Genomic DNA, 24,679 nt, shown 5'->3' on the forward strand with positions numbered 1-24,679 from the left:
TACGGCCATAGAATCTTGCTTAACCAAGGACCCTAGATCTCAACTCTGCGGACCACACAATTTCTTGTGGGGCCGCAGATTTCAAAATCAATTCGATCAGACCTCTAGGGTTTTCAAGTTTTTGCACAGCTTCAATGTGGTATTAACAATTATGCATGCAAATCAAGTTACCCAATCCCCATAAAGCAATTAGCAATTGACCCAACGCAGATTAACCCCCACATGGTAGTAAAATTGAAATTTATTGACAAATAGCCTGAAACTATCTAACAAATTATAAATTTAACTAAAAAGTGAAAATTTCTATGAGAAATTAAGCATACCAGATATGAAGGAGTGCAACTAAGTGATCACAGATATGCATGAAGTGTGGCAGATGATTGAACAAATAATTTCCAAGTTTTAAAATTTAGAGTGCTCAGAGAGGGAACAACTTGTACAGTAGCCCAAGGTTACTATTTATACTTAGACACAGACTTGGGGAATCAAAGGAGGAGTACGGCCACAGAATTCCTTCTGCGTTCCGCACTCTGTTACCTGAAGTCTCAATAGACTTGTTGATCTGTGGTCTACATAATTTGTGGTGCGACCGCAGATTTTGGCTGCGGGCTGCATAATTCGATGTGCGGCCGCAAAATGGCCAATTCTCTGACATACCAAACTTTAGAGAGTTTGCAATTTCCCATCTCAATTTGTGCAGTCCGCACAAGAATTGTGCGACCGCAGTTGCCTTCTGTTGTAGCATTCAAAATTATGCAGTCCACACTTTCTCCACACTTAGCCAATTTTTCTGAGCACAGTTCCTGTAAAGCACACTCATTCCTGCAACACACTTCAAATCCAGTTAGCACAAAATAACACTTATCTACAAAAGAAGAAAAGAAAAAGAAAAAGAAAGCATGGGTTGCCTCCCAAGAAGCACCTGATTTAACGTCGCGACACGACGCAGATTACCATCACTTCAAATGAATAACTGCCACCATGTGGTCATCATCAGCTTGTCCTAAATAATGCTTCACCTGGTGACCATTGACTCGGAATACCTCATCATTTTTGTTCTTCAAGTCCAATGCACCAAAAGGTGTCACACCCACAATTTCAAAGGGACCACTCCATTTGGATTTTAGCTTTCCGAGAAACATCTTCAATCGTGAGTTGAAAAACAAAACAAGAACACCCATCTTGAACTCCTTTGTTTGGATGTATTTGTCATGAAGGTACTTCATTATCTCTTTGTACAAGGACGAACTTGCATATGCATGGTACGAAAACTCATCCAATTCATTCAAATGTGCAACCCGTAAGTTAGCGGTTGCATCCCAATCAAGATTCAACTTCTTTAAAGCCCACATGGCTTTGTGCTCAAGTTCCACTGGAAGATGACAAGCTTTGCCAAACACCAACCGGTATGGAGACATCCTGATAGGAGTTTTGAAAGCATCCCGATAAGCCCATAATGCATCATCAAGCTTCTTCGACCAATTCGTTCGGTTAGCATTCACTATTTTGGAAAAGATACTCTTTATCTACCGGTTGGAGACTTCCGCTTGACTGCTAGTTTGAGGATTCTAGGGAGTCATAACTTTATGAGTGACACCATACTTGCTAAGCAAGGTGTCAAAATACATGTTACAAAAATGTGACCACCCATTGCTTATGATAGCCCGCGGCGTACCAAATCTTGTGAAAATATTCTTCTTCAAAAATTCCACCACACTTCTCGCTTCATTGTTGGGTAGAGAAACGGCCTCAACCCATTTAAACACATAATAAACCGCGACTAAGATGTAGGTGTTTCCACAAGAACTTACAAAAGGACCCATGAAGTCAATACCCCATACATCAAAGATATCAATCTCTAATATGGTAGTGAGAGGCATTTCATTCTTCTTCGAGATTCCACCGGCCTGTTGGTATTCATCATATCTTTTCACATATAACTTGCATCTTTGTAAAGAGTGGGCCAATAGAAACCACAACTTAGCACTTTAGCCGTCGTTCTCGCTCCGCCATGTTGACCACCATAAGGCAAAGAATGGAAAGCCTCAAGAATAACATTTTTCTCTTCATCCGGTACACATCTTCTAATTACCCCATTTGTGCAGATCCGGAAGAGGTAAGGCTCATCCCAACAATAGTCTTGATAATCCCGTTTGAGCTTCTTCCTTTGATTTGAAGAGAACTCATCCGGGATGATTCCACACACAAGGAAGTTTGCTAGATCGGCGAATCATGGCATCTCCTTCATTGAAATAGCCAAGAGTTGCTCATCGGAGAAGGAGTCATTGATTTCAAGGCCATCATGCGGCCTCCCCTCCTCCCCCAAACGAGATAAGTGGTCCGCCACTTGATTTTCACTCCCTTTTTTATCTTGGATGTCAATATCAAACTCTTGAAACAATAACACCCATCTCATCAACTGATCTTTTGAATATTTCTTGCTCATAAGATAGCGAAGTGTCGCATGATCCGTATGAACAATAACCTTCGCACCCATCAAGTATGGGTGGAACCTCTCAATAGCAAACACAATGGCAATGAGCTCTTTTTCGGTAACAGTGTAATTGACTTGGGCATCATTCATGGTCTTTCTATCATAGTAGACCGGAACTGCTCCAACCTCTATATCACTAGCGTGGCACATGAGCTCAAAAGGAATACTCCAATTAGGAGTGGTGATGATGGGAGTTGTTGTCAACTTGAACCTGAGAAATTCAAAGGCTCTCATGCCATCATCATTGAAGTGAAATTTAGCATCTTTCTCCAAAATCTTGCACAAGGGTTTCACCACTTTGGAAAATATTTTTATGAAGCACCGGTAGAACCCTGCGTGACCCAAGAAACTTTTCACGCCTTTCATGGATGTTGGAGGTGAAAGTTTAGAAATCACCTCTATTTTTGCCTTGTTGACCTCAATGCCCTTATTTGAAATTTTGAGGCCAAGGACAATGCCCTCCTCGACCATGAAATGGCATTTCTCCCAATTCAACACCAAATTCGTTTCTTCATACCTTGCCAATACTTTATCCAAATTTGCCAAGCAATCATCAAAGGAATCCCCGACTACCGAAAAGTCATCCATGAAGACTTCAAGGTAGTCCTCTACCATATCCGTAAAAATCTCCATCATACACCATTGAAAAATGGTTGGTGCATTGCAGAAGCCAAATGGCATCCGCTTGAATGAGAAAGTACCATAGGGAAAAGTGAAAGTTGTTTTCTCTTGATCTTCCGGGGCAATAAGGATTTGGTTGTAGCCCGAATATCCATCTAGAAATCAATAGTAAGCATGACCGGCTAACCTATCAAGCATTTGGTCAAGAGAGGGGAGCGAAAAATGATCTTTCCTTGTGACTTTGTTTAGCTTCCGATAGTCCATATACACTCTCCACCTGGTCACCGTTCTTGTGGGAATCAACTCGTTCTTATCATTGGTGACCATAGTTATGCCCCCTTCTTCGGGACACATTGCACTGGAGAAGTACACGAACTGTCGGAAATAGGGTAGACCACCCTGACATCCAACCATTTGATAATCTCCTTTTTGACCACGTCTTGCATGGCTTCATTGAGTCTCCTTTGATGTTCAATGGATGGTTTGGCATCGTCCTCCAAGTTAATCTTATGCATGCAAAATGTGGGGCTTATTTCTCTAATATCCGCCAAAGTCCACCCAATAACTTTCTTCCTCTTGTGGAGCACCGTCAATGTAGAGTCAACCTGTACGTTAGTCAAACACGAGGAAAGAATAACTAGTAAAGTAGAACAAGGGCCAACAAATTCATACCTGAGATATTGAGGCAATGGCTTCAACTCCAAGATAGGAGGCTCTTCAATTGAAGGCTTTGTAGGAGGAGTTTTCCTATTCTCAAGATCCAAGGAAAGTTTCCGGGGTGCATAGTTGTACGACCCCATTCCTTGCAAAGAATTAACACATTCCATGAAGCCATCCATCTCGTCATCATAAAAATTTAGCAAGACGGCCTCCAACATGTCACCCATATTAATCGTGGCACTTGTATCATCAATAATCACATTGGTCACCAAGTCCACGTAAAGAACACAGTTCATTGCTATTCGGTTGCCTCATAGATTTGCACATGTGGAACACTACATTTTCATCCCCCACCCGGGAAGTGAGTTCACCGGCTTCCACATCAACAAGAGTCTTTCTCGAAGCAAGAAAAGGTCTACCAAGAATAATCGGGACCTCATAGTCCACTTCACAATCAAGAATAACAAAATCTGTCAGGAGAATGAACTTGTCAACTCAAACCAATACATCCTCAATCACCCCCAACGGTCTCTTCATTGTACGATCGGCAATTTGTAATCTCATAGATGTGGGTCTTGGTTTCCCAATTCCCAATGTCTTGAAAACTGAATAGGGCATCAAATTGATACTCACCCCAAGATCACAAAGAGATTTTGCAAACTCGGCACTTCCAATGGTGCAACGGATTGTGAAAGCACCGGGATCTTCCAACTTAGGAGCCATCGAATGTACAATTGAACTCACTTGATGAGTGACTTTGATAGTTTCAAAATTCATCGACCGCTTCTTTGTCACAAAGTCCTTCATAAACTTTGCATATCCGAACATTTGCTCCAAGGCTTCAACTAATGGTACATTTATCAAGAGATTCTTCATCATATCAATGAACCTTTTGAATTGATTCTCGCCATTTTTCATGGCATAGGTGGAGGTGGCTTAGGCAATGGTGCCTTAGCTTTTTACACTACCGGTTCCGGTATGTCAATCACATGATCCCTAGACGGGTTCACGTCCTCTTGAGTCTCTTCCACCATTCCATCAATATCAATCCGCACTTCATTATTTTTATGCACAACATTGTTTGGGATCTCCTCTTCCTCTACCAGTTTCTCATCATCCACAAGTTGCCTTTGACTTGAGGTAGGTGCATTACCACCTCTTCCACTTCTTGTATTAATGGCCATGGCAGGCCCCATATTGTTCCCACCCTTCGGTTTCACCACCGTATCACTTGGTAGTACCCCCTTAGGACGAGAATTTAAAGCTTGATAGATTTGACCCATTTGCACTTCTAAGTTTCGGATTGATGTGTTGTGTGAAGCAATTTGGGCATCGGAATCAGCATTCTTCTCCATCATTTGCTTGAACATGTTCTCAATATGACCCATTTCATTGTTGAAGGAACTAGGACCATGAGAAGGATAAGGAGGTGGGTTGCTCGGTTGTTGATTCATCGAGGGCCTTTGAAAATCCGACCCTCGATTTCCTTGGTTATGTTCCACCCACCTTGGTTGTTGCCCCCAATTGCTTTGGTTATTATTGTTTTGCCAATTCCCTTCATTATTGCTTCCACTCCAATTGCCTTGATTGTTGTTATTCCAATTGCCTTGATTGTTTCCACTATTCCAATTACCTTGGTTGTTGGAATTCCAATTACTTTGATTATTTGAAGGTCTCCATTGTTGTTGACTAGGACCTTGGAAGTTGTTTCTTTGCCCTTGAAAGTTGTTCACATATTAGACCTCTTTTTCTTGATCATTGTAAGAATCACCTTGATCAAATCCACTATCATCTTGCACAAAATTGTCCACTCTTTGTTGTACTTGTGGATTTCTTGTTCTTCTCTTTTTACCATCATATTGAGTCCCTCCAAAGCATTGACTTGCCTCGGTTTTTGCACTTATTGAAGTTGAGCCTTTTCCAATTGGTCCATGGTGGTTGTCAACTCGGCTATGACTTGCCCATGGTCATGTAGCTCTTTATGAAGAAGAATCACATTTGGATCACCTTGTGGAACATTGGCTCTAGATTGCCACGCCGATGAAGTATCCGCCATCTCATCCAAAATATCACACGTCTCCGCATAGGCCGTAGTCATGAAGTTCCCACTGGCAAGTTGGTTCACTACACATTGGTTGGTGGTATTGATTCCCCGATAGAAAGTTTGTTGAATCATGTTCTCCGTCATATCATTGTTGGGGCACTCTTTCACCATTATTCTATACCTTTCCCATATCTCGTGCAGTGGTTTATTGGGCTCTTGCTTGAATGCTAGAATTTCATCCCGAAGAATAGCCATGTGCCTGGGAGAAAAGTACTTTGACATAAATTTCTCCGCTAGTTCATCCCAAGTATGAATGGAATGATTTGGCAAATATTCCAACCAATATAAAGCTTTTCCCCATAGAGAGAAGGGAAAAAGCCTTAGCCTCAAAGCATCCTCAGAGACATTTTTTTGTTTGCTCCCCCAATACGTATCTACGAATCCCTTAAAATGTTTATATGCATTTTGACCCGGTGAAGAACCCTCATTGCTCGAGCAAAGTGAGCATCATGTTGGTTATTTGGAAGTTGCATGCCCTAATACGGGGAGGGACTATAACACTTGCATACCCTTCATTCGGCAACACCTGGTGTGGAGCCGCTCGTGGAAGAGGTGGTGGAGCAGGTACATTGTCTTGAGGTGGTCGGCCTCGTCTATTGGCCTGAGATTCAAGAGGGACCTCATCCATTTGATCATCCTTAACACCCACATCCCACACGGCTATGTTTCCGAGATCGTTGTTTGCCATGATTGCACCTATAATACTTACACGTTAGTAACAAGGAAGGAAAAGAAGATATCCCAAAAAACAAACCTAACTATATAGCTAACACCGTTTTTTAGCACCCCGGTAATGACGCCAAAAATTGATCTCGTCCAATTCCACTCCTCTTTTTGAGGTTATGAAAACAGTCGATGCAATAGTAATACCCAACAAGAGTCGGGGTCTAATTCTGAAGGGAGCTATATGAATGGGTGTTAGTAGTATATATCTTAGCGCATGAGTTTGTATAGCTAAATTTTCACTTCCGCAATATTTGGTTTTATTTGAAAATCTAAATTAAACTAGATTGCGATTCAAAGAATGAAACTAGGAAATTATTTTTGTTGTTTTTCAAATGATATAAAAGGCCTAGGGCTATGACCTTCATCTAGGTGTTTGCCTAATGGGTTGTAAACTTTAGAGCTTGTTTTATTGGTCGGGGTATATTATATCTATCAACACTCAAGTATCCACTCAATACCTATCGGCCAAAGAGTGATTTTGCCAAATTTGGCTTTCTCAAGTCCAAATGGGTATTGAACAAAATAGTTGATAAGAAGCTCAAGTCGGGTTTTACTATCTCTAGGTTTGGCCCTTTAATTAGGCTTATCAATCTCTCGATTGACCCAATTTCTTGCTAGCCAAGTTTTCATGGACTAAGTCTCTCTTTCTCAAGTAGAGACCAAGTCAAATAGGTATGAATTAATATTTGCAACCATTAATTCTTCAAATAAAAACAAAAACAAGGCTAGATAATAAACACCCAACCATAAACAAGCAATAAATCAAACACCCATTAAGTTTACATACTAGGGTTGAGTCACAACCCTAGTAAAAATTTAGCTACTCATGCTTAAACTAGAAGAAATGATAATTAAACCCAGATTGATAATTAAGATGACAAAATCTATGTTCAAATAATTCAAAATAGCAAAAACTACTAAAAAGAGTAAAAGAAATAGTCTACTATAGCAGCTGATGTCAAAAATTAACCTAAAAAGGTAAAACTCTTCTATTTATACAAAGCTAGAATTTTCGGACAAGAATGCCCTTTCGGAGGTTCTGTGGCCGCACAATTCCATGCGCGGTCCGCACTTTTCTTCATCTTGACGGAAGTGGAAATCTGTGGTCGCATAATTCTTATATGCAGCTGTAATGCTTTCTTTATGCAGTCCGCATAATTCTGAGTGCAGCCGTACCTTGCTCTTCTGCGGTCCGTACAAATATGAGTGCGGTCGCGTGGCTATTCTTCTTCAGCCGCACAATAATTGTGCGGTCTGCACTTTGAGATGCTGGTTCTCTGAACTTTTGCTCTAACCCAGCTTCTGGTGCCACACAATTTATGTGCGAACCGCACTTTGCACATTTCTCTGATGGGGATTTGTTCACAACCTACGGCCGCATATGATATTCTGCGGTCCGCACTTCTGAGCTTTTGCGCCTGTTTTTGTCCTTGAGTTCTGATTACTCTTTTTTGAGTTGGATTTCATCTTGGGAGCTCATCTTCCAATATTCCTGCAATTAAGCACATTTCATCAGCTTTCGGGAACATTATTAACCGCTTTTGGACTAAAACGAAAGTTAAAAGGCACTAATAAGTTGTCAAAATCCCCACTTATCACCCTCCAATTACAGCTACTGGTGGCTCATCTGTAGCACCTCGTGCGGGTGCTCTAGTTGCATTATGCGGACGTCCTCGGCCTCTACACTGACCCCGGCCTCTCGTGGCTCTAGCAGGGGCGGGGGTGTCTGGTCATCCGATCCAGCTGTACGTGTCCTCACCATCTGTGAGAGAATAGAAAAATAGAAATTTAGAATCCGAAGTCAAAATCTTGCATGATAAGGAATCAAAGAGGTGAAGCTTTTCCTAACAGTTCCATAGCCTCCCGAAGATAAGTACATACGTCTTCGTACCGATCCGCGAGATTCTACTAAACCTGCTTATGACTCATAACACCTATGAACCTAGTGCTCTGATACCAACTTTTTACGACCTCAATTTACCATCTGTAAGATGTCATGATGGCACTTAGTCTCTAAGATTATGTATGCCTAACAAATTTGCAGAATAACATAATATAAAACTGAAGCTAAATTCTCAACACATGAAATAAATATAAAACGGCAATTCAATAATTATAACTCCCAAAACCCGGTGGAAATAAGTCACAAGCTTCTAAGAACAAATACTAAGTGTCTCTATACATCAGAGTCTAAAGAGAATAAGGAAAAACAACATAGTAAAGATAGAGGGGGACTCCGAGTTCTGCGGACGCTGGCAGATATACCTTGAAGTCTCCACGTGCAGTCTAACTCACCGGTATCTGGTCTGGTGGGAAGAGCCTGGATCTACACAAAGATATGTGCCGAAGTGTAGTATGAGTACACCACAACGGTACCTAGTAAGTGAAAACTCTAACCTCGGTAGAGTAGTGACGAGGTCAGGTCAAGGCCCTACTGGTTTAAAAGAAAAGTAAAGCAGAAGATATAATAATATTTTGAAATGACTAAGAACATAAACAATGAGAAGTTTCAGAAAATAACAGCACAGTAAATAAAGGTAAACAATCGGGGCGCTCCCGAGATACTGCCTCGTAGTCCCAAATGTAAATATGCACGACAGGGGAGATCTCCTGAGGTACCGCCTCGTAGTCCCAAAGTAAATATGCAAGACAAGGGGGATATCCCGAGTAAACGCCTCGTAGTCCCAATTGTAAATATGCAAGACATGGGGATCTCTCGAGTAAATGCCTCGTAGTCTCAAAGTAAATATGCAGTACATGGGGATCTTTTGAGGAACTTCCTCGTAGTCCCAATGTAAATATGCAGTACATGGAGATTTCCCGAGGAACCATCTCGTAGTCCCAAAGTAGATATGAAGTACATGGGGATCTCCCGAGGAACCGCCTCATAATCCCAAAGTAAATATGCAGCAGATAACCGAAGGAACAACGAATTTACAGCAAGAAATCTTATAGTTAAAGCTTTAATTCAAATCAAGGGAAGCAAGTAATTCAACTAAGCATGTTGCACAAATTGCAAGCAAGAGTTAAGGCACGTAGACATGCGATACTAGACTAATCATGATCACTACATATGCTAAGGCAACTCAGTTAAGGAATTTAAAAGAAGACAACTCATCAAGAACCGAAATTTCCACAATTATCCCGTGTACGCACTCGTCACCTCACGTGCATGGCCCTCAAAAAATCACAAATTGTTACAACAATACCAAATCCTAAGGGGATTTCTGTTGCGACCAAACACACTCACGCAAGTATACGCGGTCGTCAAGTAATAAAGTGACTCAAAGTCGGATGTCGAACCCACGAGGACTTATGATTAACTATTAACTAACTTAGCCTATCTTAATTATCTACACAAGAATTAAATCTAAAAATATTTTATTCTAACTAATTAAATAAGAAAAATATAAATAATAAACTTTGAACAGATAAAGAGCAGATTTTAATGATATCAATGTAAGACAAACGATCTAGGGTTATGGGCTATCTAACAATCCTATTGTATTCTTCAATTGAATTGACCGACTAATTTATCTAGCTTATTGGTTGACAGGGTTAATATTGCTCATAAGAATCTGTCGAGTTCTTACTCGCCTATTCCAGCTAACTTAACGCCTATATGTCTATGGAGTGAGAATCAACAAGAACGCATTTATAATTCCTGTAAATCAACCAAGCAAGGCAATTAGGTATATGTCTATCCTAACCACGAATCCGTTCCCCGATGCCCGAGTTCAAGAACTTGCCCTACTCAATCCTATATGCAATATAGAATTCCCACTTTCGAGTTCAATTCTAGATTCGTAGATAATATTCAATTGGTGATCAAGCAATTAAATAATTAAGTGCAAGATTGAATAAATAAACTAATATGATAAATCAAGTAGTCAAAATCAATATCCGAATAACAATAGTCATGAAAGAACCACAACCCTAGAACGTGAAGTTTAGCTCCACATAGACATGGTAGCCAAACAACAAATCATATAAAGAAACATAAAAATTACTAAGTTTGGTGGGAGAAAGATGAAACTTGATGAATTCCGGCCTCCACAGCTTTTTCCTGGCTTTTTCCCCCTTCCCAATATGTTAGATAACCTTAAAGAGGCGTTTTTAGCTTATATATTGCGTACAAAAGTCGTGGGCCAAAGCTCTCCTATTCCTAGTCCAATTCGGCTTCAGGGATTGATGCTAAGGTGGATGCGACGCATCCACCTTGTCCTCCATTTCAATTTTTGCCTGCGAAGGTGGATGCGACGCATCCAACCCTTCTTCCTCTAGCTAAACCACCTTTTCTTCATATTTTGCACTCCGAACACCTTAAATTGTCACACATAACTTAATTAGTCATCAAACCAATAATTACACCATGTTGGGTGTTTTAAAGATTAAATAACATCAAAAAGTGGTTAAAGCATGGGCAAAGTAACATCAACACATATCGAAATATGCCAAACATCACTACCCCACACTTAACCCTTTGTTCGTCCTCGAACAAACCATCCTATAGTAGACGAAACAAAATTAAACTCTTATCGTTCAAAGCACACTGCACCTATGACCGTGGTTATTTGCTACAATTAGGCTCTAGACTATGCATCAACACACTTCCCTTTTCTTATGCCCTTCTTTAAACATATTCGAACAAAGACAACATGCTCACAACAATCCTAACCTCAAAAACCGACTCAATGTCACAATGCACTCATGGCTTGAACAACCAACATCATAGAGAAGTCTAATAACGTTACCTATCCCTCGTGAAACCATGTGCCCTCACAACAAAAGCAAAGAGAGTAAAATCAATCCACACATTCGAATCTCATGCTCCCAAAGAAAATCGCTCACTCTCACAAAAGAAGTCACATGCATGTAGTTGGTACCATAGGCTTGCCCTTAATGTAAATCTCTACTAATGTAAGCTCGCTCGATCTAAAATCAATTAGGACTTTTTTCATGGTTGTAATGTGGGCTAAGGGACGGGTAGGATATATTTTAGGAATAGTGACTCAACCTCCTAAGCACTTTAACACATCATCAAATAACTTAAGCGCAAATTCTTCAACACCACTTCAATTTCACAAATAATATCACCCCAACAATATTTCCTCTTTCTTTAAGCACTACTTTAATTCATACCCACTAGCAAGAACAAGACAACAATTTATTCATTTATATTTTTCTTTCTTTCAATTTCCGCTAGTGGTGTATTATTTTACAAAATAAGTGCACCCTTCTTTCTTTCATTGGTTCCACTCAAAAGTCACCCCACACTTAGTCCCTTCTTACTTCTTTTAGCGCTCATCTAACAATTAAAGTGCTTTAAGAGGTAAAAGGATCAAAACAATGTCAATTAAGAATAAAAAGGGTATAGGCTTGTAATGTGGGTACCAAATAAAAGGTCTACAGGCTCAAAAGGTTTAACTAGGGATAGATTTTATTTGTGATAAGCAATAAGCTCAAAAAGATCAAAGAAAGCCTAAAATCATTTTTCAAACCGAGCATCACCTAAAATTTCGCTTCAATTCACATACCGGGCAAGTTCTAGACACAAGTACACTACATGGACTACACAAAAACCTCACCACACATGGCACATGACTCATTAAGGACGGTTACATTCCGACTCTCAAACAATGCAAGTATTCACGGAGCAACGAGATATTAAGCATTAAGCGCAAAGTGAACACAAGTCAAGAAAATGAGAAATAGGCTGCAACAAAACATGCTATCCGTTTTAACAAGGCATCATCAATAATTTCAGAGTGAGAAGGGAAGATATTACATATGTAAACGCTTAAATATGCCAGTATCAACCAAGTCAAGGTCACCTAGGTTCATCATTCTTCCTCCTTTTATTCCCTACATTCCTACTCTACTCTAAAAAGAAAACAAAATTACCCGGTTCAAACTACATCCCATGGAAAAGAACCGAGGCACAAAGAAAAACCACAGGGGATTATTACTATCTACAAAGATACTATATATATATATATATATATATATATATATATATATATATATATATATATATATTTATTTTTTTTTTTTTTTTTTTTTTTTTTTTTTTTGAATAAACTAATAGATAAACTGATAGTTACTCCATATAGATGAATTTACTGCTATTTTATGCCATTAATCCAGTGAATATATTAGTACATTCATCCATACATCAAACATAAATCACCCCCACCCCACATTTAGGACTGTGCGTTGTCCCCAACGCACACAAACAAGGTAAAGTAGGGTGAGAAGGACTCCCTTAAGTCAAGGTGGAGGAGCATCTGCATCCATAGCATTCCTATCATCAACAACTGGTGCTGATTCTGTATCAGGTGTTACAGCGACCTCAATAGGCCTGTTGAGTGGAGCCTCGGTGACTATGGGAGGAACAGGAGTGGATGGTCCGGCAGTGGATGATGCAATCAGCTGGGAGATGTCTGTACCTGCACATTGAACCAGAGCTCTGAGGAGTAATGATATCTCCTTCATCATCGTGGCCTGCTCGGTCTGAACTCGGCTTAGATCCGCACGAGTCTGTCTCAACTCATCCCTGGTGGCACTCAACTCGACACGAGTCGCTATCAGCTCAGCCCTGTTCTCTTGCATATCTGCTTGCATATGCTCAAATAATTGTTGGACGGTGAGCTTAGAAGACCTTCCCTTGTTCGGCTCTAGAACATGAGTGATATCATATGGTCCTGGAGCTTTAGCCTCAATGTCATCATTCTCCTTGTCCCATAGTACTCCCCTCTCTGTTAAAAAAGCCGTTAGGGTATTAGCAAAGAACAGCCTCCACTTGTAATTCATCCTGGTTCGCTGCATTTGATCATGCATGATGGCTCCGAAGTTGAGTGGTATCCCCTCTAATAAAGCATATAATACGAGTGCGCGGTAACGAGGGACATCAGTTTTATGTTGGCATGGCAGCAGTCGGTTACAAATGAAATTTAGAGCCACACGTGCTAACGCACTCATGAATTCCTTTGCTATAGAGTTTCTTCCTGTAATTTAGACAAGTGAGCAGAAATAATAACAGGTAAAGTGTCAGAACTTCCCAAATAAGCATATTGAAGGTGAGGGGGTAGGGGTTTAAGTTCCAAATTTGGAGCTTTTTCAATTGACGGCTTTGGTGGGGGGCCACTTGGCCTATTCAGGGGCTCAAACGGGATTATTCCTTGCATGTAACCACATGATGTATCTAGGATTCCCTTCATCTCCTCAACCTCATCATCCATCTCCAAGCTATCAAACAGCATGATTGCTTTTTCTAAACAGTCGCCTAGATATACACTCGTGTTAAGAAGTTTCTCATCCACCTCCACCACAGATATCATAGAGAGCTCCTCATAGTGGCGGGGGAGTTGGATTGCTTTGTAGACATTGAAGACTGCCTCCTCGTTGTCCACTCTCATAATCATTTTCCCTTCTCTCACTTTAATTATTGCATCGCCAGTAGCCAAGAGAGGTCGTCCCAATATGATTGGAACTTGTTCATCAGCCTCGAAGTCTAGAATAATGAAGTCAGCTGGGAAGATGAATTTTCCAATTTGCAGCAGCACATCTTCAATCACTCCTTCGGGGTAGGCTATGGACCTATCAGCTAATTGCAACATCACGGTGGTTGGTCTCGGAGCTCCCAGACCTAATTGCTTAAACAAGGATAACGGCATCAGATTTATGCTTGCACCCAAATCACACAGAGCACGTCCCACGTTAATATTACCGATTTGTACTGGAATAGTGAAGCTGCCAGGGTCCTTAAGCTTTTGGGGAAGCTTGTTTTGGACCCTTGATGTGCATTCCTCAGTAAGTGCAACCGTCTCGAACTCAGTCAATTTCCTCTTATGAGCCACTATGTCTTTTATGTACTTAGCGTACTTTGGAATTTCCCGAAGTACATCCACTAATGGAATATTTAATTGAACCTGACTCAACATGGAGAGAAATTTGTTGAACATGCGATCGTCATTCCTTTTCTGCAATCTTTGGGGGAAAGGTGGTGGTGGCCTTGTAACCTCCATTCGCTCTGAACTTGCATCATCTTCCTTTGACTCTTGTGTTGCCTTAGGTGTCAACTCCCCCCAGGTATAGGTTTTTCTTTTATCTTCCTTGGCGCTTCCTCTAGTTCCCTCCCGTTTCTAAGTGTAACTGCATTAATTTGAGGGTTCTTCTCTGTATCACTGGGAAGTGAGCCTGTAGGTCTAGTATTTTGGTTTGCTGCTAACTGCCCCATTTGCCTCTCAAGATTTCTGAAATCGGTCCTGAGCTGTTGATTGTCTAGTAACAACTTTTTCAGCAAGTCATTTGTACTTTCTTCCATTTGTTGGGGTGGCTTCTGAGGTTGAGTAAAATTCCCTTGAGGCCTATACTGATTCTGTTGACTTCCGCCCCATGAGAAGTTAGGATGATTCCTCCAGTTTGGGTTGTAAGTGTTCCCATATTGCGCATGTTGATTCATAGGACCTCTGTTTTGTTGTCCCACATAGTATATAGATTCAGGATTCGTGGGGCACATGTCAATCATATGACTGTCTCCGCATAGTTCGCAACAAATAGACATCTGCTGTACATGTTGCATTTGTTGTGTTGTCATTCTATTCATCTGATTTGCCAATTTTGCTATATCGGCTCTCATGGCGGAAAAGTCATCAAGCTCAATCAAACCGGCGGCCTTCTGTTTAATTACCCTTCGTGAATCCCCCTCTCCTTGCCAATTATGGTCATTAGCAGTGAAATTATTTAGCAGGAGTTGTATTTCACTATACGGTCTTGCCATGCAACTACCCCCACAAGCTGAGTCAAGATTCATCTTTGATGCTTCATCTAACCCATCAACAAAAGTGTGACCCAATACCTCATCAGTTTGACAATGATGCGGGCAGTCTCTGAGTAGTTTCTTGTATCTTTCCCAAGCTTGACGAAGTGTCTCGCCATCCCGTTGTTGGAACCCAAGAATTTGGCTCCTCAACGACTTTGTCTTCTTAGTTGGGAAAAACTTGATCAGGAATTTCCTTGCTAGATCATCCCAAGTGTGGATAGAGTTCGCGGGCTCCTTTTGCAACCATTCTTTAGCTTCCCCCAACAGTGAAAAAGGGAATAGTGTCAGCCTGACATAGTCCTTGGAGACGTTCGGATAATTGTAAGTGTCCGTGATTTCCAAGAAGTTCTGAATATGCCTCTGCGGGTCCTCATGAGATAGACCCACATATTGTCCTGTGGACTGAATCAGCTGTACCATGTACTGTTTGAGTTCAAAATGCCCAGTGATATCAGGCTTCACAATAGCCTGAGTCATATTCGCAAGATTGGGCCTTGCGGCTTCGATTACCGGACGCTCTTCATTGCCTGCCATATCTATTGGCTGTGGTTGGATTGCGATGTCCAAATCTCTTTCTATTCTCGTTCTAGCTTCGTGTTCCCTTCTCACTCTATGTAATGTTCGTTCGATTTCTGGATCAAGAGGAATGAGGTTGTTTGCACTTCTACTCCTCTGCATTCGAGAGTAAACCCTGCAGTAACACGAACCAGGCAAACTGAAAATTAAAACTTGAAAACAAATATCTAATAAAAGCTTAACTTAGTCACGTAGCTAATTTCTAAGTCCCCGGCAACGGCGCCAAAAACTTGTTGCGACCAAACACACTCACGCAAGTATACGCGGTCGTCAAGTAATAAAGTGACTCAAAGTCGGATGTCGAACCCACGAGGACTTATGATTAACTATTAACTAAATTAGCCTATCTTAATTATCTAAACAAGAATTAAATCTAAAAATATTTTATTCTAACTAATTAAATAAGAAAAATATAAATAATAAACTTTGAACAGATAAAGAGCAGATTTTAATGATATAAATGTAATGACAAACGATCTAGGGTTATGGGCTATCTAACAATCCTATTGTATTCTTCAATTGAATTGACCGACTAATTTATCTAGCTTATTGGTTGACAGGGTTAATATTGCTCATAAGAATCTGTCGAGTTCTTACTCGCCTATTCAAGCTAACCTAACGCCTATATGTCTATGGAGTGAGAATCAACAAGAACGCATTTATAATTCCTGTAAATCAACCAAGCAAGGCAATTAGGTATATGTCTATCCTAACCACGAATCCGTTCCCCGATGCCCGAGTTCAAGAACTTGCCCTACTCAATCCTATATGCAATATAGAATTCCCACTTTCGAGTTCAATTCTAGATTCGTAGATAATATTCAATTGGTGATCAAGCAATTAAATAATTAAGTGCAAGATTGAATAAATAAACTAATATGATAAATCAAGTAGTCAAAATCAATATCCGAATAACAATAGTCATGAAAGAACCACAACCCTAGAACGTGAAGTTTAGCTCCACATAGACATGGTAGCCAAACAACAAATCATATAAAGAAACATAAAAATTACTAAGTTTGGTGGGAGAAAGATGAAACTTGATGAATTCCGGCCTCCACAGCTTTTTCCTGGCTTTTTCCCTCTCCCCAATATGTTAGATAACCTAAAAGAGGCGTTTTTAGCTTATATATTGCGTACAAAAGTCGTGGGCCAAAGCTCTCCTATTCCTAGTCCAATTCGGCTTCAGGGATTGATGCTAGGGTGGATGCGACGCATCCACCTTGTCCTCCATTTCAATTTTTGCCTGCGAAGGTGGATGCGACGCATCCACCTTGTCCTCTATTTCTCAGCTTGCATGCGATGGTGGACGCGACGCATCCAGCTTCACTTCTACTTCCCAGTTTCGCACGCGATGGCGGACGCTATGGCCCAACTTCACTGCTAAGGTTGCATGCAGGATGATGTTTTCCTAGGTTGGATGCGACGCATCCAACCCTTCTTCCTCTAGCTAAACCACCTTTTCTTCATATTTTGCACTCCGAACACCTTAAATCGTCACACATAACTTAATTAGTCATCAAACCAATAATTACACCATGTTGGGTGTTTTAAAGATTAAATAACATCAAAAAGTGGTTAAAGCATGGGCAAAGTAACATCAACACATATCGAAATATGCCAAACATCAATTTCCCACATACAAGGTTAGACAAGTCACTTACCTCAAATCTCGCTCAAATAATCGATTAGGATGCATTTCCCTCGATTTTCCGACTCTGAATGGCCTATATCTTTCCAAAAGCAATTACATATCATGAATACAACTATAAGAAACAAATTTAAATAATAAATCTATGACTTTAGCAAAGAATCGAAAAATCACCCCAAAAAGTCGATCCTGGCTCACGTCTCGAAATCGGGTAAAAGTCATAAACTACGAACACTCATTCGAAATCGAGTTCACCCATACCAAAATTACTAAAATCTGACACCAAGTCGTCACTCAAATCCCCTTAGTCAAACCTTTATATCACATCAAACAACGCTAAAAATACGAATTGCACATCGATTCAAGCCTAATAAACTTTAAAACTTCAAACTCCTACCTCCGACGCCGAAACCTATCAAATCAAGTCCGATTGACCTTAAATTTTGCACACAAGTCATAATTGACATTACGGACCTACTCTAACTTCTGGAACCGAAATCCGACCCCGATATCAAAAAGTCCACTCCCGGTTAAACTTCTCAAAAATCATCCAATTTTCTAACTTTCGCCAATAGATGCTAAAATGACCTACGGGCCTCCAATTCAACCTCTGAATATGCTCCTAAGACCAAAATCAGCCTACGGAGCTATTAGAACCGTCAAAACTCCATTCTGGAGTCGTCGATTCCTACGACTTAAACCTCTATTTTAGTGATTATGTGTCCCATTTCACTCCGAAACTAAAAGTAAATCCTCCCGGCAAGTTAAGTAACCACAACATGAAATATAGGGAGATATAAATAGGGGTTCGGGGCTAATACTCTCAAAATGACCGGCCGGGTCGTTACATCCTCCCCCTCTTAAAACAGCGTTCGTCCTCGAATGTGTATAGGGATATACCTGGAGTGGTGAAAAGATGATAATAACTCATGCGCATATCATACTCGATCTCCCAAGTCGCCTCCTCGGCCGGATGACCCTTCCACTGAACCTTCACAGACTCGATGTTCTTTGACCTCAACTTTCGAATTTGCCTGTCCAAAATGGCCATTGACTCCTCAACATAGGATAAATCCTTGTCCAACTAGACTGAGCTGAAGTCTAACACATGAGACAGATCGTCGTGATACTTCCGGAGCATGGAAACATGCAACACTAGATGAATTGTAGAGAGACTAGGTGGTAGTGCAAGTCTATAAGCCACTTCTCCAACCCTCTCTAGAATCTCAAAAGGCTCGATATACCTAGGGATCAACTTGCCCTTATTTCCGAACCTCATAACACCCTTGATGGGCGAAACCCGGAGCAAGACATGCTCCCCAACCATGAATGCAACATCGCGAACCTTCCAATCCGCATAACTCTTCTGCCTAGACTGGTATGTACGAAGTCGATCAATCAATTTAACTTTTTCCATGGTATCCTAAACCAAGTCTGTACACAATAGCCTAGCCTAGCCTCTCCCGGCTCGAACTAACCTACTGGAGACCAGCATCGTCTACCATACAAAGCCTCGTATGGCGCCATCTGAATGCTCGACTGATAACTGTTATTGTAGGCAAACTCTGCAAGTGGCAATAACTGATCCCAAGCACCCCCAAAATCAATCACACATGCACGAAGCATTCCTTCAATATCTGAATAGTGCGCTTGGACTGTCCGTTCGTCTGAGGGTGAAATATTGTACTCAACTCAACACGAGTACCCAACTCACATTGTACGGCTCTCCAGAATCATGATGTAAACTGTGTACCCCGGTCATAGATGATAGATACCGGTTCGCTGTGAAGTCTGACGATCTCGCAAATGTGATTTGTGAACCTGAGCCAACTGCTCCGAAGAGTAAGTAGTAACCATAAGAATGAAATGAGCTAACTTGGTCAATCTATCCACAATCACCCAAACTATATCGAACTTCCTCTGAGTCTGTGGGAGCCCAACAACGAAATCCATAGTGATCCACTCCTATTTCCACTCTCGAATCTCTAACTTCTAAAGCAATCCATCCGGTCATAGATGCTTATACTTCACCTGCTGACAATTTAGGAAATGAGCTACATATTCCACTATGTCTTTCTTCATCCGCCTCCACCAATAGTGTTGCTTCAAGTCCTGATACATCTTCGCGACACCTGGGTGAATGGAATACCGTGAACTGTGAGCCTCTTGGAGAATCAACTCACGCAAACCATCTACATTAGGAACACATGGCTTGCCTGCATCTATAATACACCGTATAGGGCCCCAATCCAGTAGGCAACACTAACACTGGGCTGTAGTCAAAGCAGTCTTGAGCTTTTGAAAGCTCTCCTCATAATCATCGGTCCACCTGAACAGAGCACCCTTCTGGGTCAATCAGGTTATAGGTGATACAATAGACGAGAACCCCTCTACAAATCAACAGTAGTACCCCGCAAAACCAAGAAAACTCCAGATCTCCATAGCTGAGGACGGTCTAAGCCAAATCCGCACAGATCCAATATTCTTTGGGTCTACCTTGATCCCCTCACTCGATACTACATGACCCAAAAATGCCTTTGAATCTAGCCAGAAAATTCCCACTTCGAAAATTTTGCATAAAACTTTTTCTCTCGCAAGGACTAAAGCACAGTCCTCAGGTGCTGCTCATCATCCTCTCGACTCCAGGAATACACCAGAATGTCGTCAATAAACACAATGACAAAAGAGTCAAGATGGGGCTGAAATACACTGTTCATCAAGTGCATGAATGTTGCTGGGGCATTGGTCAGCCCAAAAGACATCACAAGGAACTCGTAATGACCATACCGAGTCCTGAAAGCAGTCTTTGGGATGTCTAGCTCCCGAATCTTCAATTGATGATAGCCTGAACGCAAGTCAATCTTAGAGAACACTCTTGCAACCTGAAGCTAATCAAATAGGTCATCAATACGTGGCAATGGATACTTGGTCTTCACTGTAACCTTGTTCAACTGGCGATAATCAATACACATTCGCGTGGAACCATCCTTCTTCTTTACAAACAAGACATGAGCACCCCAGGGTGACACACTGGGATGAATGAAGCCCTTATCGAGCAACTCTTGCAACTATTCCTTTAATTCTTTCAACTCTGTTGGGGCCATCTGATAAGGTGGAATAGAAATGGGTTGAGTACCCAGTAACAAATCAATGCCAAAGTCAATATCTCTGTCGGGTGGCATGCCCAGAAGGTCCACTAGAAATACGTATGCAAAATCCCTCACTACAGGAACTGAATTGACAGTAGGAGTATCGACACTAACATCTCTCACATAGGCCAGATACGTATCATACCATTTCTCGACCATTCGCCAAGCTTTAAGAAATGAAACAACCATGCTAGGAACACGATCTAATGCACCTATCCACTCAAGCCGCGGTAGACCTGGCATAGCCAATGTTACCATCTTGAAATGAAAATCAAGGATAGTATGATAGGGCGACAACCAGTCCATGCCCAAAATAATATCGAAATCCACCATACTGAGCAATATTAAATCTGCTATGGTCTCAAAACCATTAACAACAATCAAACACGACCGATACACACGGTCAACAATAATAGAATCACCTTCGGGTGTAGATACATAAACAGGTGAGCTCAGAGAATCACGAGATACACCCAAATGTGAGGCAAAATAAGATGACACATATGAATAAGTGGAGCCTGGATCAAATAAGACTTATGCATCTCTATGACAGATCGGAACAATACCTATGATAACAGAATCTGATGCAAGTGCCTCTGTCCTAAAAGGAAGGGCATAATATCTAGCCTGGCCTGGCCTCCCCCTCTAGGGCGACCTCCACCTCTAGCTGGCTGTACAGGTGGGGTGGTAGCTGGTGTTGTAACCATAGCCTGAGGACCTGGTGGAGCACGCGATGCCTGAGAAATCTGTGGAGGTGCACCCCTCATAAATCTAGGGCAATCCCTCACCAAATGACGAGTGTCACAACACTCAAAACAAGCTCTCGGAGGACGTGGATGTTGCGACTGGCTCGGGCTTGATTGATTGGACTGCCCATTAGAAGCACCCCGTACAGGAGGCACACAAGACACTGGCGGTGCATAATAAGGATCATGGGGCCTAGTAGTGGATGAACCACCGCTGGCGGTTGGAAGTGATGAATGAACAGGGCAACCCATATAACCCATGCCCTTACGAGCTGTCGCTAAGGCACGAGTACCATTGTAAGTGCCAGACTCTCGAGACCTCTTGACCTCTCTCTCCTCTCTATTCCGAGTCAGCATGCCCTCCAACCTCCTAGCAATCCCTACTACATGCTATTACGCAATATCTATCTCCAACCCTCGGGCCATGCTCAATTTGATATTAGGGTTGAGCCCCTCAAAAAACCGATGAACCCAGTCTTGAACAGTAGCAACCATGGCTAGTGCATGCCTGGCCAAATCACCGAATCATATTGCATACTCTGACATGGTCATAGCACCCTGGCGCAAGTGCTCAAACTCTGTATGCCAAGCATCTCTGAGACTCTGGGGAACATACTCCCTCAAGAACATATCTGAGAACTGAGTCCAAGTGAGTGAAACTGCCTCAGCCGAACTATCCAGCTCGTATTCCAGCCACCACTGATATGCCGCTCCTCTAAGCTGGAACGTAGTGAAAGAAACCCCACTAGTCTCCGCAACACCCATAGTATGAAGGATACAATGACACTCCTCGGGAAAACCCTAGGCATCTTTTGATGCTAAGCTACTGAAAGTAGGAGGGTGGTACATATTATACCTCTCGAGCCTGAGCTGCTCCATCTAAAAATCTGATGCCCTAACCTCGGGCTGAACTGGAGCTACTGGCTGCATCGGTAGGATCTCTGGAACTTGGACGACCTGAACCCGCTGCTCTGGGGTTCCGGCGATGGAAGTTTGTGCCCCTCCCCCGGCCTGAGATGTGGTAGGAGCAAGTGGTATCAATCCTGCCTGAACCAAGGTTTTGAACATGCTTAGAAACTAGGCTAGAGTCTCCCGGAGGGCTGGTGCAGTAACAGGCGTCTCAGGTGCCTGCTCTATAACTGGAGCTACTGGTGGCTCCTCTGTAGCACCTCATGCGGGTTCTCTGGCTACACCACGTGGACGTCCACGACCTTTACCTCGGCCCCAGCCTCTCGCGGCTCTAGTAGGGGGCAGGGGTGTCTGGTCATCCAATCTAGCTGTACGTGTCCTCACCATCCGTGAGAGAATAGAAAGATAGAAATTTAGAATCCGAAGTCAAAATCTCGCACGATAAGGAATCAAAGAAGTGAAACTTTTCCTAACAGTTCCACAGCCTCCTGAAGATAAGTACAAAGGTCTCTGTACCGATCCGCGAGACTCTACTAAACCTGCTTGTAACTCATAACACCTATGAACCTAGTGCTCTGATACCAACTTGTCACGACCCCAATTCACCATATGTAGGATGTCGTGATGGCACCTAGTCTCTAAGACTAGGTAAGCCTAAAAAATTTGCGGAATAACATAATATAAAAATGAAGCCCAATTCTCAACATATGAAATAAATATAAAACTGCAATTCAATAATTACAACTCCCAAAACTCGGTGAAAATAAGTCACAAGCTTCTAAGAACAAATACTAAGTATCTCTATACGTCAGAGTCTAAAGAGAATAAGGAAAAATAACATAGTAAAGATAGAGGGGGACTCTGAGGTCTGCGGACACTGGCAGATATACCTTGAAGTCTCCACGTGCGGTCCAACTCACTGGTATCTGGTCTAGTGGGAAGAGCCTGGATCTTCACAAAACGATGTGCAGAAGTATAGTATGAGTACACCACAATGGTACCCGGTAAGTGACAAGCCTAACCTCAGTAGAGTAGTGACGTTGTCAGATCAGGGCCCTACTGGTTTAAAATAAAAGTAAAGCAGAAGATATAATATTATTTTGAAATGACTAAGAATGTAAACAACGAGAAGTTTCATAAAATAATAGCACATTAAATAGAGGTAAACAAGCGAGGCGCTCCCGAGGTACCGCCTCGTAGTCCCAAAATAAATATGCAAGACATGGGGGGATATCCCGAGTAAACGCCTCGTAGTCCCAAATATAAATATGCAAGATAGGGGGATCTCCCAAGTAAATGCCTCGTAGTCCCAAAGTAAATATGCAGTACATGGGGATCTCCCGAGGAACCATCTCATAGTCCCAAAGTAAATATGCAGTACAGGGGAATCTCCCGTGGAACCAACTCGTAGTCCCAAAAATAGATAACCGAAGGAACAACGAATTTACAGCAAGAAATCTTACAGTTAAATATTTAATTCAAATCAAGGGAAGCGGGTAATTCAACTAAGCATGTTGCACAAATTGCAAGTAAGAGTTAAGGCATGTAGACATGCGATACTAAGCTAATCATGATCACTACATATGCTAAGGCAACTCAATTAAGGAATTTAAAAGAAGACAACTCAGCAAGAACCGAAATTTTTACAATTAGCCCGTGTATGCACTCGTCATCTCGCGAACACGGATTTCACATATCAAAAATTGTTACAATAGTAGCATAGCAAATCCTAAGGGGATTTTTCCCACACAAGGTTAGACAAGTCACTTACCTCAAATCTTACTCAATCAATCGATAAGGATGTCTTTCCCTCAATTTTCCTACTCCGAATGGCCCAAATCTGGCCAAAAGCAATTACATATCATGAATACAACTACAAGAAACTAATTTAAATAATAAATCTACGACTTTAGCAAAGAATCGAAAAATCATCCCAAAAGGTTGATCTGGGCCCATATCTCGAAATCGGGTAAAAGTCACAAACTTTGAACATTCATTCGATATCGAGTTCACCCATACCAAAATTACCAAAATCCGATACCAAGTCGTCACTCAAATCCCCAAATTAAACTCTCCAAATCCCTACCCGCAAACTCCCAAATTCCACCTTAAACACACACAATCTAGGTGGGAAAATCAATGGGGAAACAAAGTTATTGATCAAAAATAAGTACAAGAGACTTACCTCAAGAAATCCCTTGAAAATGCTCTCAAAAATC

At 41.6% G+C, this 24,679-nt stretch overlaps 1 protein-coding gene across 1 annotated transcript; it reads right to left on the reverse strand.

The window, feature by feature from the left end:
- Positions 1–956: 956 nt before the first annotated feature.
- LOC138902376 (uncharacterized) lies at positions 957–4,693 on the reverse strand. The gene is made up of 5 exons (XM_070190235.1): positions 4,474–4,693; positions 4,115–4,245; positions 3,527–3,720; positions 2,529–2,705; positions 957–1,248 (listed from the first exon to the last, which is right to left on the reverse strand). Exons 1-5 carry the CDS (start codon positions 4,691–4,693, stop codon positions 957–959), a joined length of 1,014 nt encoding a protein of 337 aa, XP_070046336.1.
- Positions 4,694–24,679: the final 19,986 nt, after the last annotated feature.

The sequence above is a fragment of the Nicotiana tomentosiformis genome, chromosome 12, assembly GCF_000390325.3.
Source record: "Nicotiana tomentosiformis chromosome 12, ASM39032v3, whole genome shotgun sequence".
NCBI classification, from domain to species: Eukaryota; Viridiplantae; Streptophyta; class Magnoliopsida; order Solanales; family Solanaceae; genus Nicotiana; species Nicotiana tomentosiformis.